General features: G+C 35.4%; 1 protein-coding gene and 1 long non-coding RNA gene across 5 annotated transcripts in view; one reads left to right on the forward strand and one right to left on the reverse strand.

Moving 5' to 3' along the window:
• Positions 1-776: 776 nt before the first annotated feature.
• Positions 777-8,366, forward strand: LOC139983008 (uncharacterized). Of its 2 annotated transcripts, XR_011798488.1 has the most exons (5): positions 777-1,185; positions 2,835-2,946; positions 5,509-5,667; positions 6,236-7,807; positions 7,878-8,366. It is a non-coding gene; the product is annotated as an uncharacterized lncRNA (long non-coding RNA). The 2 variants fall into 2 exon arrangements; XR_011798482.1 differs by having other exon boundaries at positions 778-1,185; positions 6,236-8,366.
• Positions 8,367-10,333: 1,967 nt separating this feature from the next.
• Positions 10,334-17,917, reverse strand: part of LOC139982288 (interferon-induced very large GTPase 1-like) — a 41,502-nt gene continuing 33,918 nt past the window's right edge. For all 3 annotated transcript variants that reach the window (XM_071995083.1, XM_071995014.1, XM_071995161.1), the window contains one exon: positions 10,334-17,642. In XM_071995083.1, the coding sequence (XP_071851184.1) occupies positions 11,295-14,015 (2,721 nt within the window). In that variant the 5' untranslated portion in view covers positions 14,016-17,642 and the 3' untranslated portion in view covers positions 10,334-11,294. The remainder of the gene's footprint in view (positions 17,643-17,917) is intronic.

Here is a 17,917-nt window from a genome sequence, read left to right on the forward strand (position 1 = left end):
TCAGGCTATTTTATTGAAGTTAATGAGTTTTGTCCTTTTTTACAAGTTGTACTGAAGTTTGGTAGAACAGTACCATTTTGACAAAATATTGTCAACTAAAAATTCACTTTTCAACATTGCAGCATTGATACTGACATTGGAGAAGTCCTTTCCCTCCATACATCCACATACAGTACCTCTCAGATGTGCAAGATTTCTTAACAGGGCTACACAGTCTGCATAAAGTACTAACCTCAGAAGCAATCAATCACAACAATATTGTCTTTCCTGATTGCAACTCCATTGTGGAAATAAAACCTGAAAACTTTGTCCCTTTGGTTGTGGTCAAACAGTGTGTCAATAAAGGATCATATGACACCTAGCCAGTTCATATCACAGTGTAAGGCAGTCTATACTGCAGCAACCAACAGTGAATATATACAGTCTTCAAAAGCAGGGTTAACCACAGAAAGGGAGTAAAACTGTTGAGCAGTGGTCATGCTCTGAGGACTTACTCTTTCAATGCATGCCTTTGGATACTGTTTCACCAGGGAGCTGCTAGTACCTCCCTGGCTCATGTTATTGTGGTGTGCAGCTGAGTAAATGAAGATTTAGTTGTGCTCATTTGTCATTGTGCTCCACTTTAATGGGAAACAAAATGTGTGAAGGAAACCTAACAAATTTTAACAAATTACCAGTTTTCTGTCAGAATGTAAAGAGGATGATCCTGACAAATTGGACATTGAGCCAACTCTGTTCTCATCTCCACACAAAAGCAAGGGAAATACATCCCTACCTAATACACTTAAAAGAAACGTGAGCATGGATAATGAAATGGAAAATTTGGAAGAGGAACCAACTTTAAATAATCATACTAAAACAAAACTTTCACTGTCGTTTGAATGGGGCAGTCACTGTGAGTCACAACATCAGTACTATTTCTCCAGATACAACAAATGATTCGCTGCAGTTGTACCTTGACATAAGTTCAAATGGAAGTAGTAGCAGTAGCTTTGGTATTGCCAGAGATTTTTCTGCATCAATTTCTTCATGTGATCAAAACCTTTTTTATTCACCAGGAGTGAGAAAAAACGAAGGAGACGCAATCAAGCATTTGATCCACTGCCTATGTTCCAATCTGATTGCTGTGATGGTAGCTGTATCAAATCGCTTTCTTACGATGACCTAGAACAGTCTTTTCTAGAGGTTAGTGAAGTGAGGGAAACTGAGCTAAAGCAATTCACTCTGGACAAGATTTGGATTCATCAGGAAAGATCATGTCACACCTGAGACAAATCTTGTTCTATTTATGTAATTTGTGGGAAGATTGTATGTGAGAAAGCATTTTGTATGTTCTTTGGTATTAGTAGCAAGTTATTCAAAGATTGTCTGAAATAATTTCAAGTTGGCAAGAAAAATGCAATTCATGGCAATAAAGGCAAGAAAAGGATGAGAACAAAAACTCCATTTGCACTAGCTTGGATGAGGTGTTTATTTGAACATATTGGAGATTACATGCCCCACAAAACAGAAGTGCACCTTCCAGTGTCATACACAAAGACTTCTCTCCATGCACGCATGAATAAGGAAATGATAGAAATTGGCATTGTTGAACAAAGCATCATTTCCAAGGAATACTTTATAGAAATCTTTAGAAGAGTTCAAGATTCCTAATTATTTTATCTTGTGAATGTGCATGGATTTATGACAGTTATTGTTGCATACATTGCATGGGAAAAGGGGAATAAAATTTCGAATTCCTCATAGCTAGTAGCTTTAAATTGATTAACTAGCATGAAGACATTGATAAAGTATACTGAAACTTGTGAGGTCGAAAGGGCTGTTGTAAGACTGTTTTGCCAAAATTCAATTTCACACAAGCAATAGCTGTGTACATTACAAATGATAACTTTCAAGTACTGTACATGGTCTGCTGATCAATCACAATTGGTGGGTTTTAGCCTGGGGTGTCAAAACCACAGGCATTGCATCCTTTTATCTTTGCTGACTATGGAGGCTTTAACTTCATACAATCCAGTGACATTTAATCTGTTTAGTTAACTACATGTGCAGTCCATTAAACATTTCTTCAGAAAAATTCATGTGTCTCTATTGTTAGCTTCAGCTTCAGCAAGCACAAAGACTGTACTGTACATACTGGAGAGAATACACCTCACAGCTAGTGTGCCACTAAAGCTGCATTATCATTCCTTAAAAAACATTAGAATTATTGTCAAAAATTTTGATTTAAAGAAGTTCTAAAGAACATGTTACATAAGTTTGATTGCAACCTCCACTCAAATCAGGAGTAAAAGTGCTTTCTGCTGAAATGTCAATGAACAACTCCCTTAGATAGTGACATTTTCAGAAAGTTCCCCCAAATATGCCAGAAATTAAAATATGCTTACCTTTGGTCAAACTTCTTTAATTGTTTTAATTTCCACCTTTGAGGACATTTACCTCAACTGTCCGGGAAAATGATTAGGGTCTTATTTCCAAACATCCCTATCAATTGGTCTAATAAATAACATGAGAAGATGTTGTACAGCTTTACTTGTTCTTTTCTCAATAGCAACTCTAAACACCCTATACTTCTTTAAAGGAATTCTCTAAAGTACCTAAAAGAATGCTTAACTTCAGTTATAATTAGTAACAAAATTCAACATGCTCATTGCATTATTCTATGGGTATTCATAAAAACAACATGGTTCAAATTGACACAATAAAACTCTATCACTAATCACTACATAACTTTTTCTTGATTAGGTTAAGCAGTTCAATTTTACACCATTGTGTGAAGTAAAACTTATACTTTAAATGCTTAATTAAAGTATTTCAACATTATATTTTTCTAGACGACTGAGTTTACTGTGGGTGGTACTTGAAAGAGGTAGCGGAAAGAACGAGGAGTGGAAAGAAAAATGAAGAATGCCGACAATTGCAAGAAGTTCATCTTAATCATCTTAAGTGAGTCAAAATATTTTACTAATTTAGAGTTAAAAGTTGATGTCTGCTTTCCTTTTTGAATCCTTGCAGAAGTCAAAAGCAATAGAAAGACTATCTATTCCTTCAAGTCCTCTATATGTGTGGGTGTGTCAGTGATGCTCCTAGTTAACACTTATCTCTTTCAAAAACTTTCTTGAACTACAAATTGGATATAGTAGCCCTAACTAAGATGATAAACCCTAAAGTTCAGAGAAAGGTCATTGGATCGGTCTCAATTTTTCGTAACAAGTAACTAAAATGGCAGAAAATGAAATAGCCTGGGTCTTTTCTGGCCCTACTTTGAGTGTGCTCTATATTCACAAGCAAAGGCATGTTTGAGTTTTACTTTCCATAGGATCCTTGCCCAGTAGTAGTTGTACGGGAAAAGTGCAAAAAAAAAGTCAAGCGGGTGGTACGTTTTATGAACAGCGCCCTCAAACTTAAGAAATCTCACTTCTGGCCCTAATTGGGGGTCCATTTTGGGCCTGTGGGTATATTTCAATTTTTTTAATACCATTTTTTCAGGAGCGTATTGTTCCTATTTTTAGAAACTCAAGTAAAAACGTTGTGTATTTTGTGTTATCTACTCAAATTTATGACTCGAAAATTGCGAAAATCACCTCGTTCATATGTATGAAAATGCTTGCACAAGCCGATTTGAGTAATTCAAATGACAACAACTTCTTAGCATTAGCATACAGGTGCTTAACAATTAAGAGGGTGGTCCACTAGCATAAGGGCTACCAATAAACTGCATTTCCAGGGTCATATGCCGAACGATGTCTGTGAACAGCACCCTCAAACATCACATTTTACAAATATTTTGGGCTATTTTGGGCATTTCAAGGTCAAATTTGGTCATAATTAAAAGTTTTATTTTTGGTTTTCAATACAAACTAGTAAGATATGTATAGTTATGATGCAAAGAATGTGCTAAAACATATTTTATATAAGTTATTAATGCTCTGGAGGGCAGCTTAAAGTGGCATATATGAGAGTTATATCAGCCCTACAGAAACATGCTTGCGAGGGCAAACAGTGGTAACATTATATCTTCATTCAAGGAGATCATGCTAACAACATTAAAAACTATTGAAATGTATTAAAAGGGTTCTGTCTAATACTCTTTGGCTCCCACCCCCCCCCCCAACACCCTCCCCATAGTGCACTATGCATATTTGTATACATGCATACAGTATGTGACTGACTTCTACTGCAAAGAGACTGCATAAACATGCATTCAAGGTATACTGATTATTGGTATGGTCCACATTGTGCACTATATATGTGTGTACATGTTCAGTACAGTGTTATTTTACACCAAGTACTATTAAATACACACTGTCCAAAATAATGAACAGTATACACACTGTACATGTATGTATTTACTGGTTAAACATTCCTTTTAAATTATTGAAAGTCTTTTAATTTATTGAATTAGCAAAAGAATTATACACTACATTGCAAATATTTAAAAAGACATTGAAATATGCACTATGCACTATACTGTATATGTGTGTACATGTTCAGTACAGTGTTGTTCTACACCAATTACTATTAAATAAACACTGTCCAAAAACATGTACAGTACACACTGCACATTTATGTACTGGTTAAACATTCTTTTTAAATTATTGAAAGTCTTTTAATTATTGAATTAGCAAAAGCATACACTAAATTGCAAATATTTAAAATGATATTGAAATATGCACAGTATTGAATGGAATGACCAGTACACAGTGTGTACTGTACATGATTGTGGACAGTGTGTATTTATTTAGTGCTTGGTGTAAAAATAACACTGTACTGAACATTTACACACATATATAGTGCACACTGTATGTATGCACTGGTTCACATTCATATTCTAATCTGATATAGGGTTGGGTAGAGGATGTGGGTGGGAGGGGGTGAGTTACATGCATACAGACAATTTGAAGCAGAAGATTACCTTACCAAATAATTCAGTATACCTTGAATGCATGTTTATGCAGTCTCTTTGCAGTATTAAAATTCAGTCACATATGCATACAAATCTGCATAGTGCACTATGGGGAGGGTGCTGGGGGGGGGGGGTGAGAGGGAGTCAAAGAGTACTAGACAGAACCCTTTTAATAAATAACATTTCAATAGTTTCTAATGTTGTTTTACATGGTCTCCTTGAATGAAGATACAATGTTACCACTGTTTGCCCTCGCAAGCATGTTTCTGTAGGGCTGATGTAACTCTCATGAGCCACTTTAAGTTGGTTGCTAGGCGGGGTCGTAACCTAGCAACGAAAAAGTTTCAAATTTTTTTTTTGCCCAATTTCATCCTTTGAGACATATGGCAGGACACCATATCAGTTCCAGGCGATTCTAAGAGGGTCGACGTGGAATCGACCCAAAAATCTGTTGATTTGGCATGGATTGACCCATATATCATTTACATTATTTCTCAAATGATATTGGATCAAAACTCAAATCAATATTTCTTCTCTGATATCGTAAACCCTGTATCAGTTAAGAGTTTATTTTGTATCATAATATGTTCTATTTTTACTAGGTCAAAAGGAGAGCAGTAACATCTTGCCCGCACTAAGGCGTGCCAGGTTTCTTTGGAACTGAATACCCTTATAGTCGATGGAATGGACCAATCAAAGACTGATCTGCCACATTTTGTCCAGAGTGAAAAGGATGTAAAACATCCACATCCACATAACAGGTCAGTACTGTATTATCATGGAGGTCTGTTTTACCTCCATGGTATTGTGAAGTGACCTAAGAGTGCACAAGACGGAAAGTGTTTATGTCATTATAAGTGTAAACATCACGTTTTCTGGTTTCCGAGAAATTGTAATCCTACAGTATGAAATTGTAATGTCATGTTGGTGTATAGTACAGTATGTATGTGCGTGAGCAGTATGTGTGTGTGGGTGTTTATACAGGGTATTTGTTTGTATGATGCCTTGTTTTACAACACAATGTCTCAAGAGGGGAAGCTTGATTATCTTCATAAATAGTATAAGGATGGACACCTAAGGTTACAAGAAGTCTAGTGTTCCTATTGTTTTGGTTGAGGTCAAATCAATTCTGTTCTTTATTTTGTTGTTCTGATAAAGATTATGGCCTTAGTATCCATCAAATATTATGTGACTGTTTTGTTTTGTTTGTTAAAGCACATAGTAGGTTAATTATCAAACTTTATTTAATAGCAGAAAACAAGTAATAACAACCTCTTTATCATACATGTCAATGAAGTAGTATATATTCATTCTTCTCTTTCTTTTCAGGTGTCCTAATTCACACTAAAGGTCCATGTGACAAGTTTGCATATATGTTATGACTGATCTGAAGCATATCCAACATAATTCAAACATGACCATTACATGCAATTTGTGGACACTAGTGAAGCACAAGGATACTCTTGGGAAGGATCTGTTTTTGCAAATGGATAATTGTTACAGGGAGAATAAGAACCGCTATCTTCTGTCCTTCTGCCCTTCTGCTCCTTGCTTTTAGAGTTGAAGATCTTCAGAGTGGTGATATATATAAATGTTATAACTTTGCTAAAGAAGTTATTGAAGTATCTGACTATATTCAAGTTGGGAATATAGCAGCCGTAAACCTCATTGATTCAAGCACACGACCATACTTTGGAGAAGTCACTAAAATTTAAAAGGATGAGGTTATTTTACATTGGATGAAGGGATCCTGGACTGGAGACTGGAAACTGCTAGACTGTGGCCAAGGAAGAAATAAGCAGCCATACACACCATCAGTTTCTTTCCATTCCTTAATGTTCTGGGACTTTAATTTAACCCATAAAAATCGCCTTCCAAAGAGGGAAGTCTGTGACTTGAAAGAAAGATATGCAGCTATAGATAAAGAATTTGAGCTGAATAACTAGGAAACCTTATGTTTTACACATACTATTGATTGGGCAGTGTGTACTCTTATTTTCTTGCAACAACTTGTGTAAAAGAAGATATGTAGTTTTGAGAAACACACACAATTTTGTTGGTGTATTGCTACACTTAACTGGTTGGGGCGTACTGGTACGCCCCAAAGATATATACAATTTATCATAGGGGTGTATTTCTACTCTAAACTGGTTGGGGCGTACTGGTACGCCCCAAAGATATATACAATTTATCATAGTGGTATATTTCAACACTTAACTGGTTGGGGCGTACTGGTACGCCCCAAAGATATATACAATTTATCATAGTGGTCTATTGCTACACTTAACTGGTTGGGGCGTACTGGTACGCCCCAAAGATATATACAATTTATCATAGTGGTCTATTGCTACACTTAACTGGTTGGGGCGTACTGGTACGCCCCAAAGATATATACAATTTATCATAGGGGTGTATTTCTACTCTAAACTGGTTGGGGCGTACTGGTATGCCCCAAAGATATATACAATTTATCATAGTGGTATATTTCAACACTTAACTGGTTGGGGCGTACTGGTACGCCCCAAAGATATATACAATTTATCATAGTGGTCTATTGCTACACTTAACTGGTTGGGGCGTACTGGTACGCCCCAAAGATATATACAATTTATCATAGTGGTATATTTCAACACTTAACTGGTTGGGGCGTACTGGTACGCCCCAAAGATATGTATATAATTAATCATAGTGGTGTATTGCTACACTTAACTGGTTGGGGCGTACTGGTACGCCCCAAAGATATATACAATTTATCATAGTGGTCTATTGCTACCCTTAACTGGTTGGGGCGTACTGGTACGCCCCAAAGATAAATACAATTTATCATAGAGGTGCATTTCTACACTTAACTGGTTGGGGCGTACTGGTACGCCCCAAAGATATATACAATTTATCATAGTGGTGTATTGCTACACTTAACTGGTTGGGGCGTATTGGTACGCCCCAAAGATAGAACTCATTACAAGTAGAGGTGTATTGCTACACTTAACTGGTTGGGGTGTATTGGAACGCCCCAAAGATACAAAAAAAATTGTACAATATATCCATTTTGCCCCAAAATGACTATTTATCAAAAAATACTTGTATTTATGTTCGCTTTGGGAAAATCATACCAAAAATAATCATATATTAAATTTTTGCTATGTTTTGTCAACTTGATTGATAAAAATCTTTGCTTTTGTTAGTAAGTGATGGTTTATTCAAAATTCAGTGAATGTTATGGCTAAATTGCTTAATTTGTTAGTATCTGTAACAGCAAACTCTTTTAAGACATCTAATCCACCAGAATAGAGATAAAATGTTTATGTCTGCTCGTTTTACTATGAATTAACAAGGTAACACTGTTGTGTTAAATTATTCCATGTAAATGGCTATGTATCCTGCATTTCTGAATAAATGTATATTTACAGAATTTTACAAATAAGAAATGTTACATGCAAATAAATGAGAAAATACGCAACATATTTCAAATGTCATATTTTTCATGTACTTATACAATGCAAAAACCAGGCCTTGGTTAACAGACCACATTTCAACGTAAAAGGGTTGAATTCACTCGTACATCTTTCATTTTTCAGCTTTTACTTGGAGAAAAAGTGAAAAGTCATATTTCCTTAATTACCCAAATGTTTCCTAGTCTCTTGTTATTTGTTTTAACAAGTGCATTGAAACTATAATAGCTTACTACATGAATATCAAAGGAACACAAACATAAGAAAAACATCTCAAAATATATTGTTCTGATAGACGATGTAATGCTTTGCTGAAGATTATATAACTAAGTTGAATTCTACACGAAAAAGCCAACGAGAGGCTATCAATTTTACTGCTCGAACTCGTTCTTTGACACTCAATAGTGGCGATAGAATATTTTCTGGAGGGCTACACAATTTGAAGGATTGCCAAATCCCGAAACTGCATCTAAAACTTTCACAAACGGCCTTCTCTGCATAACACGTATTCATTTGAGATTAAATACAGGCAAATGTAATTTACCAAAAGGTAAAAATTTGACTTTTCAGTTTGTCACAAGAGTGAAGGGGATGGTAGAAACACACCCCTGTAACTCCTGTACAATCCCATCCCCTTTGTGACAAAATGTCAACCAGTTTGGGTTCATGATCATTCCCAGATGACATTTCTTCGATCTCAAATTCATTCACGAAGAATATTAAAACAAGTCAATTTACCTTATCTCAATTCAAGGTAATGAAAGCGTAGTAATTAATACATGGAAAAGATTGTATGTTTTTATAATATTTCTCCTAATATTAGCTTTCTACGAAGCAACGTATGTACAACACTTACCAAGTATCGTGGCAGTTGTGGTCGTTCTGTTACGTGCACGAAAAAATGTCACGTATTACACAACGTACCTCTTAACAAAATTATCATTATACGAAAATTAAAAATATGGATTACTTCTTAGCTGTTTTGACCGTTATGTCAAAAGTTTTGGAACTTGTAACTTTTAATAAAAATTGAATTAAGAAATGTACATTTGTTTGAAGTTTCATTTGATGAAAATATGATTACATGATCCCAGTACAATAAATAACATAATAATTAATTATCAATAGTAAATAAATACAGAAAATGGAAGTTATTGCCGTTTAGTCAAATGCAATATTAAAGAAAAAATGACGGAGAAGCTTAAAACACAGTAGCATAAGAGAGCTGTTGGACAATCGAGAATCCAAACAGCTAACATTACAACAGAACAACAGACCGTCAAATAGATATAATGGATATTTTGTTAAGAATGCTTCAACATCATCCGACAATGTAAGCTTTCTTTGACTTGTTGTACATAAAATGAAAATAGAAAAAGGAGGGCAAGGGCACGTGGTCAATAAGTAGGCCAGGAAAGTTTGGGATAAAGAATAATGATTTGCGTTACATTATATACATGAGGAAATATGCAGGCTTCAAAAGAGGGCCGGCGGGTTACGTTCTCGGGCTCTCCCGCGCCCTGGAGGCCCGTAAACGTAATCTATACATGAATATTCTTTATGGTTATGACTTATATGTCGGGTATTTACATGATCTCAGTACAGTCCATTAGCATAATAATCAATTTATCGGTAGTAAATATATACAGAAAATGAACTAGTTTCCATTTATTACAAACGCAATATTTGAGAAAAATTTACGGAAACTTTAAAACTGTTTTAAACAATATGCTTACAGTTTTGGAACGTGTAACTTTTAATATAAAATAAAAAGGATAATTTGAATTGAATATGTACATTTGTTGGTTGTTTTATTTGATAAAAAAATTGTTATTTGAATGATCCCAGTACAGTGCATTAGCATACATATGAATTTATCGGTAATTAATATATACAGAAAATGAAACTAATTTTCCGTTGATTCAAATTGAGGAACATTTACGGAAGACCTTAAAACTCAGTAGCATATAAGAGAACTGCTTCGGACAATCGACAGAACAACATACGGATAGATATAATTCATATTTTTTTAAGAATGCGTTACTATTCAACCGTCGATCGAAACTTTCTTGGTATTCTTGTGCATAAAATGAAAATAGAAACAGAGGGTTAGTGCCGGGCCCGTGGTCAATAAGGAGGCCAGGGAATTATGGGATAAAGAATAATTTATTCGCATTTCATAATATTCTTGAAGAAATATAAAGGCTTCAAAAAGAGGGCCGGTGGGTCAAGTTCCCGGGCCCGTCCGCGCAATGGAAGCCCCTAAACGTGATTTATACACGAATATTCTCTATGATTATGACTTAAAAATGAAAATTTTACTCTGAAAATTGAATGAATGATTTTGAGAATTTTGTAGCGATTGGTTCATAACTTGTAGTTATAAACTTATACCATCCCCTCCCTGTGTGTTGTAAATTAAATGGCAAACTTTAATTGTTTTTTGAAGTATCCGAGTGCATAAGTATGTTTACTCACAATTAAGATACCTTATTATTTCAGTACATTTTATGTATTTATGATCGCATTTCTTAAAGCAGTGTATTTGTGTTTCGTCTCACTGTTGACATAGGGTAAATATTTATATTGGGGTTAACAAAGTTTAGATATATCTTTTGTGGTTCGTTCTTGTGGTGATAATTGTATTGAAATCGAACAAGAAAACATCAATAAAATTAACATGTATTTTGAAAATAATTTTCGTAAGCAATGAAGTTACTGTGTTGTGCTGAAAATTAACGGAATTTACGCTGATGTTTGCTTTATATTGTAACTCAACAAGTTAATCAAAACTGAAATTTTGTGAGCCGTAAAATATGTAATTTTCAGCTGTGATCGTTTTTTTACTATGTACACTTGATGGCGGAAGTATAATCGCGATCCCATATTTTGATATTATAGTTTACAGCTATGACTCCGTTTCTACTGTGTATAATTTATGACTGAACTACTTCGGATTCAGCATCTGACGAGCTCTCAGATTCATCATCTGACGAGCTTTCAGATTCATCATCTGAGGGACTATTAGAACTCGCAGAATCTGCTTCTTTGCTCTCCTCAGAATCTGAATCATCCTCCTCATCTGCAACAAGCTTCTGTTCGTCATTATCGTCCTTAGTGTGTTGGTTTTGATTGGTTCTCATCTCCGTCTTTAATTGTTTATCATCGATTAAGCTTTGTAAAGCTTCTTCTCTTGTAATATTTAACCAGCTGTTAGGAAACTCTATATCACAGACATCAGAGTACATCTTACTAAAATCTACAAATATCCATTGCCAAAATAGTTTACCAGGATCATTTGTAGAAGGAAGAATATCCCAGTCTGGGTAACACTGTTTGTAATCTTTACAATGGAATACTTCACCAGTTATCGTACACATTGCATCAGGAAGTAGGATGGATGAAGAGCAATCCTCTAATACCAGCCTATTAGTACCAGGGTATGTTTCTCTTGCCATGCCTCTAGGACGATGTAAATGAGAAGAATGTATTTTATGACTCTTCATGATATTATCACAGAACAAACCACACATTGGACAGGTTTCCTTACAAACATTCGATAATCCTGCTGCTATTTTCAAGGATGAGCGGTCTAATTCAGGACAGTCGTCTTCCTCCCGTGGTTCCCATTCATTTATAAGCTCTTTTAAATGACGAGAGACTTCCAGAGGACGAGGATTATCATAGATGTCGTTTGTACGTCGCACTGACGAGTCTATATTAAATGTCTCCAACAGACGACCGATCCAGTCTTGATATGAGTCAGTATGATTTAAATTGTTCTCCATTGTGGTCAGATCGTCGCAGATAGTTACAAGAAATCTATCAAATTTTTTCATTTCTGTATCATAACTGTCTGTTTGTAAGTGCTCGCAGTAGTCAAAAGACCATTCCATGATGTTACACATATTATCATAAATTAAATCACATCCCCATTCATGCTCAAACACGTCTCGACTTTCGTATTCTAAGACGTCCCAAGGTAAACTCAATCGTTCAGTAAGTTTACTGTAATCAAAATTCTTTATAAAATGTTCATACTTTTTCTGTAATTCTCTTCTAATGTAGTAATAAAAGACCTCTGATAGGTTGTATTCCAAGTCACTTTGCGTTATGAAACTAAAAAACGTTTTTCTCACTATATCAATTTCCTGGTAGAAATAACTATTGTAATTATCATCACTAACCTCTGTATACTTAAAAACCTCATTAAATGCCCTACCACATAAGTGCATAAGTCCTTTTGCAATTAAACTATTTGGTAGTTTTATGTCACCTTCTGTCTTTTTCGAAAGATTTTTTAGTGTTTTTCGCACTAGCAATTGAAAAACATTTCTATCAAAATGCTTTCTCTTTTGACTCTTGAGCTCATCTATCGATGATTCAATAGATAGTATCATGATATTGATAGCTTTCTGTTTTTCATTTTGAATTATTTCATTTTCCGGCATTTCGCTTTCTCTTTCACTAGGGCCTTTACCTTCTTTGTGAGTAGTAACTCTATTTTTCATCCAAGCCTTGACCTGCTTATCGTTGATGTACTTTGAACAATCTGATAACTCGATGTGTTTCTCTATTCCTCCTTCCTTTGATAATAAATTATGTATATCGCTCCCTATAGCCATATCCCGTGTCATTCTTAACAATAACTTATCACATAACGTTTTAATATCAGACGGCGATATTTGGATTTGTGTGATACCACTCTCTTGTTTGATTTCTTTCGTCCATTTTATCCACAATTCATCCAGTTCATATTCATATCGGTCTTCATCGAATGTATTTAAGTGCGGTAATTCCTCAGTAACTGCCCTTGTACTTGCTACTTCTTTGACGTCAGTAATCATTCTCATCAACCATTTTGGTCCCAGATTTGGCAAATTACGTTCAAGTTTCATAATCTCGTATTCTTCCGTTATCCTTTGCTGTGCCTGTTGTCTTGCATCTTTCACTGCAATATGAATATCCTCCAGGAATCCTTGTTTATGTCTAGAAATCATGCTCTTGCGAGGATGGTCTAGAACGTACTTTTCTACTAAATCTCTCAGTAGTTTGCTTTGCCTTTCCACTTCGTCTTCTAAATGTGCTATCAAATACTCAACACTGCCACCGTTATATACTGCATTTTTGACATTGCTTAGGCAGACATTAGATTTATCCATTATTGCTTGTCTCATTTGCACTATCCATTCATTATAATGGAGGCAAAACTGATTGCAATCTACAGCTTTGATACTGTCCTTAAAATTAAAGACAAAGTTTTCCTCTTTAACGGCGCTCCATACATCTCTCACGCGACCTGTGAATGTAGATAAGGTTAAATCTGGAGTGATTATTTTATTTCTGATATCTCGTAAAAGTCCTCGTTTTATTTTGATAACTTTCTCTCCATACATATGATTTGGGGGCGCCATTCCTCCGGTCCATAGGCTTGGTACGTACTGCAAATCTTCGTCAAATTTTAAATCTACAACGTCGGAAAACTCTTTATAACGACCTTCCAAGCCTTCCTCTTCTGCAGCAAACTTTGTTGCCTCATCGAGTGTTTCTTTAATCTTGTCCATATTGCCTTTATTTCTGTCTGCTGCTGTTAGATCGGATACTCGTTGTTGAATTATTTTACATCTGCATTCTAAATCAACTTCCTTCATCCGCATCAGCGCATGCGCAGCTATTTGTAAAATACCGGCCACATCCGGACCAATGTTTTCACCACTTATGTTAAATATTGTTACGTTAGCAATACTTCCAGTTCATTATCAAACCTATGGTCATCATGGTCAATAGACTTTATTCCTTCAGTGTCAACGATAATGAAATACTTGAAACCCAACTCTTTTGCGAGGTTTTTTTCAATTTTCAGAAATCGAGCGAAGAGACCACGTGTACAACGTCCTGCGCGAACGGGAAACCGTAAACCAAACATACTGTTAAGGAGGGTGGATTTACCACTACTCTGAACACCAACGACACTAATTACAAGAACCCTTGGGTCGTGTAAATGTTCTGTCATTTTGTCAAGAACTGCGGTAATCCACGTTATTGGTACAAACCCAGTGTCACCATCCATTAATTCAAATGGATGCATCTGTAATGCTAAACTCATAGCTATCGACGGAAACAAAGGTATATCAGCCGTTTCCTTTGATAGAGCATATTTGTCATAAATATCCATGTATGCCTCGTAAAGTTGACCCATCTCTCTTAGAAAATGTTCACTTCCTAAATGTTCACATCTGACTCTCTTCAATACAACATCGTTAGTTTTATCGTCAATGTTCTGGTTTGTCGAATGAGACGCATCTATATTCTCACAGCTTGTAATTACTTCTTGTAGCTCTGACCTATTTACTTCTTCAGAGTCTTTGTTTTCTGCTGTAGAGATTAATCTCATAGTTTTGGTTGTATCTTCGCTTACTAATTCTTGTATCTTGTCATGAAGAAAACAGAATATGTACTGAGAACGAGCGAAGTTTTTTTCTGTGTCCTTTATACCATTGTAAAATATTTTCATCGTCTGTGAAAAGTGATTTTGAAGTTGTGTTTCTCTTTTGTGTTTCTTTCCTGTATTGGTCTTTTCTCTGTGTTTTTCAAAAGAACAATCTTCCCTAATATTATCTGAATCAAACCGAGTTCTATCTAATTGAACCCACTCCTGCCATGATTCTTGTAGCGGGAAACATTTCTTCTTGAATTCTAGACAGCTTTTGAACGGAATACTCTGGAATATATCTTTGATGAATTTCCTTGCATTTTGGTTCTCATTTTTCGCGTCATCAAAATCTATATCGCTGTCTGAAATTTTAGTCACATTTTCCAGTGTACCGCAAGCTTTACCTCGCTGGTAGCATTGACTTACAAATTGACATAACTTTTGTTCAAGGCAGTTTATTTGAGTTTCCCCCACAAGTATCGACTGGCTATTTAACAGGGGTCTCATATCCGGGATATTCGTCTCCTTTCCAGTTACTTCGATGAAGAGAGATTTGGCTGACGCGCTTTTAACATTTTCAACGTACTTTTCAGAATCTACCTTGTTTACTTCTGAAACAAATGTTATGGTTAAGTCTGCTGTTTTGCAACAAAACTCTGTTTGGATCGGGAAAGCTCTACAATCTCCTCTTAAATTTAGAAATGTTGTTACATTCTTGATTGTTTCTTTATCTGTGCCCTTCCGAGGGAGAAACCAAATGCTCTCAACAGTTCCTAATGAATATTTTGGCTTCACTTTGTCACTTTCGCTATTTAAGAAAAAATGATGTAAATCATATCCTTGACACAAAGACAACATGCGATTAAGTATTTGTGACTTACACTGTAAAAACACTTGGGTCATTTTTTGACCCAAATTTGACCCAGCAACTTAGTGGAATCTCCACCAGCCCAGGTTTGGGTCAATTTGACCAAGGATCTGTGTCATTTGACATCTGACCTAAAACTGGGTTATTTTGACCCATACGCTACTTTGACCCATATGTTACTTTAACCCAGCTTTTGACCCAGTGGTTAGTGCAATCTCCACCAGCCCAGCAGATTGGGTCAAATAAATTGACCACGTAAATGGGTCAAAGCTGAATTTACATTTGCAGTTGCAGGAAGTCTATAAAAGAAATGACATAAGACTTCGATTCCTAAAGATAAATTAATTTATTCAAATCACAAAGTGGTGTTACAATAAAGCATGCAATTTCTTCTATTTCACATATAATTATCGATATTCGTTTTGTTTTATTCCAACTAGAACATCATAGTAACAGTAAAAATCAGAGTAATGTGATACTCATAAAACTAAACAAACAATGAACACAAGAACATAGGCTAAGGCTAATGTACCAATTGAGAATCATTGGAAATTAAGCAATGTTCCTAAAAATCCTGACATACTTAACTGAAAAAAACTGATCATTTATTCATGTGCGCAAACTTTAGTTCACTGAGGAATATGTTCTGTACTACTTGAAGGACTTTAATTGTTGATCTCACAGCTAGGTTTGCTGCAGTGTTTGTAATCGAGATTGGAGCATGCACTCACTCTCTACTTGTATCCTTAGTCACTGTAGTAATTTGATTATTAGCTAGCATTTCTAATTGTTTTTAAAGAACATAAATAAACAACATTCCATAGTTATCAATTGTATAAAATGTTAGGTATACAAAGAAGACATGTAGTACATCAATGGTGGCTGTAAGAAATCAAATATTTTGGAAAGCTCAATGTTTGGTGGGGGCTTTGTCATGGTCAAAAGTCAAAGACAATATCAAACATATTTTGCAGTGGGTTGGTGGGGCAAGACAAACCCTATGGCCAGCTGCCAATTAATAAAATCTTGCAAGCATATCCCAAAGGTGATAATTTCCTCAGTAGTCCTTGTACCAAAACAGCATTAGATTTGAATGAGGAACAGCTGTTTATAACATACAGTACAAGACTTATAATCACTGAAAAGTCATCAATAAATGGAAACACTGTGAATGAATATTTTTGCACCACCAATATGTTACAATATGTATTAAATTTTCAGTTGCTCAGGCAAAAAATGTACATCAGTCATGCTTTTGGCTACTGTGCATGTATGATGTATGGAAGAACACTAGTTTTGCACCACTGTTTGTGAGGCAGTTCTGCTTCTTTAGTCCATCTAAACTTAACAATAACAAATACCAAATGAAACTTAAACCCTTGTTCAAGGTAATATAACATGCAAACATAAATAGCAAACAACTTTGTCACATTATGTAAATTAAAAAAACCTCATGTAATCATCCCATCATGTTAATGACCATCAGCTAAGTGTTAACCTAATGTTGCACTGCCCAAGGTTTACAGGAGATATGTTCATATCCCTTATGTGTTTTGAGAAAATTATACGATAAAAGGTTACAATGTATAAAAAACCAAATAAATCATATTAAACACTACTTTTGACAAAATTGTTTACATACCTTTTTTTCTCTTACTGACTACTTAAAAAAGCAGGTAGGCTTCTTACTGAAGGGGATGTCGAAACCTTTCCTTTCCCTTCACTAAGCTTAAAGAGGAATTTGTGTATAAATTCCCAGGTTGTTTGACACTGGCAGGGGTAGGCTATGTCAAACAAGTACAATGATTTGAAACAAATATCAAAAGCTGCAATCAAATCTGTTTCTGGCAGAGCAACCCCTTCGATGATCACAAATGACTGAGTCGGATACCTTCTATCACCAAATGTAAGGACGAATGGCTGCTTTCGAGTTCTATCTCGCTTAAGCTCATCTTCCATGAATTGAGGAAGATTGGTCCCAACCTTTGGAAGAAAGAAAAGCATGCTTTCAATGCACACTTAATTCTGTTGTCACTAATTTAAACAATTAGAAAATCTTTTCACTTGAATCATTACCATAGCAGATTTAAGATTCTGTTGACCTCAAATGACCTTGGACCTCCATGAAAAAATAGAGGGATCATCTACTCACAAAGGGCTACCTACATACTAAGTTTAAGGTTCAAGCAACTTAACTTGGTACCTGACTGTTATAAGTGAAAAATCATCATGACATTTCATGCGATTTAATTACTGTA

This window comes from Apostichopus japonicus, chromosome 1 (genome assembly GCF_037975245.1).
Source record: "Apostichopus japonicus isolate 1M-3 chromosome 1, ASM3797524v1, whole genome shotgun sequence".
NCBI classification, from domain to species: domain Eukaryota; kingdom Metazoa; phylum Echinodermata; class Holothuroidea; order Aspidochirotida; family Stichopodidae; genus Apostichopus; species Apostichopus japonicus.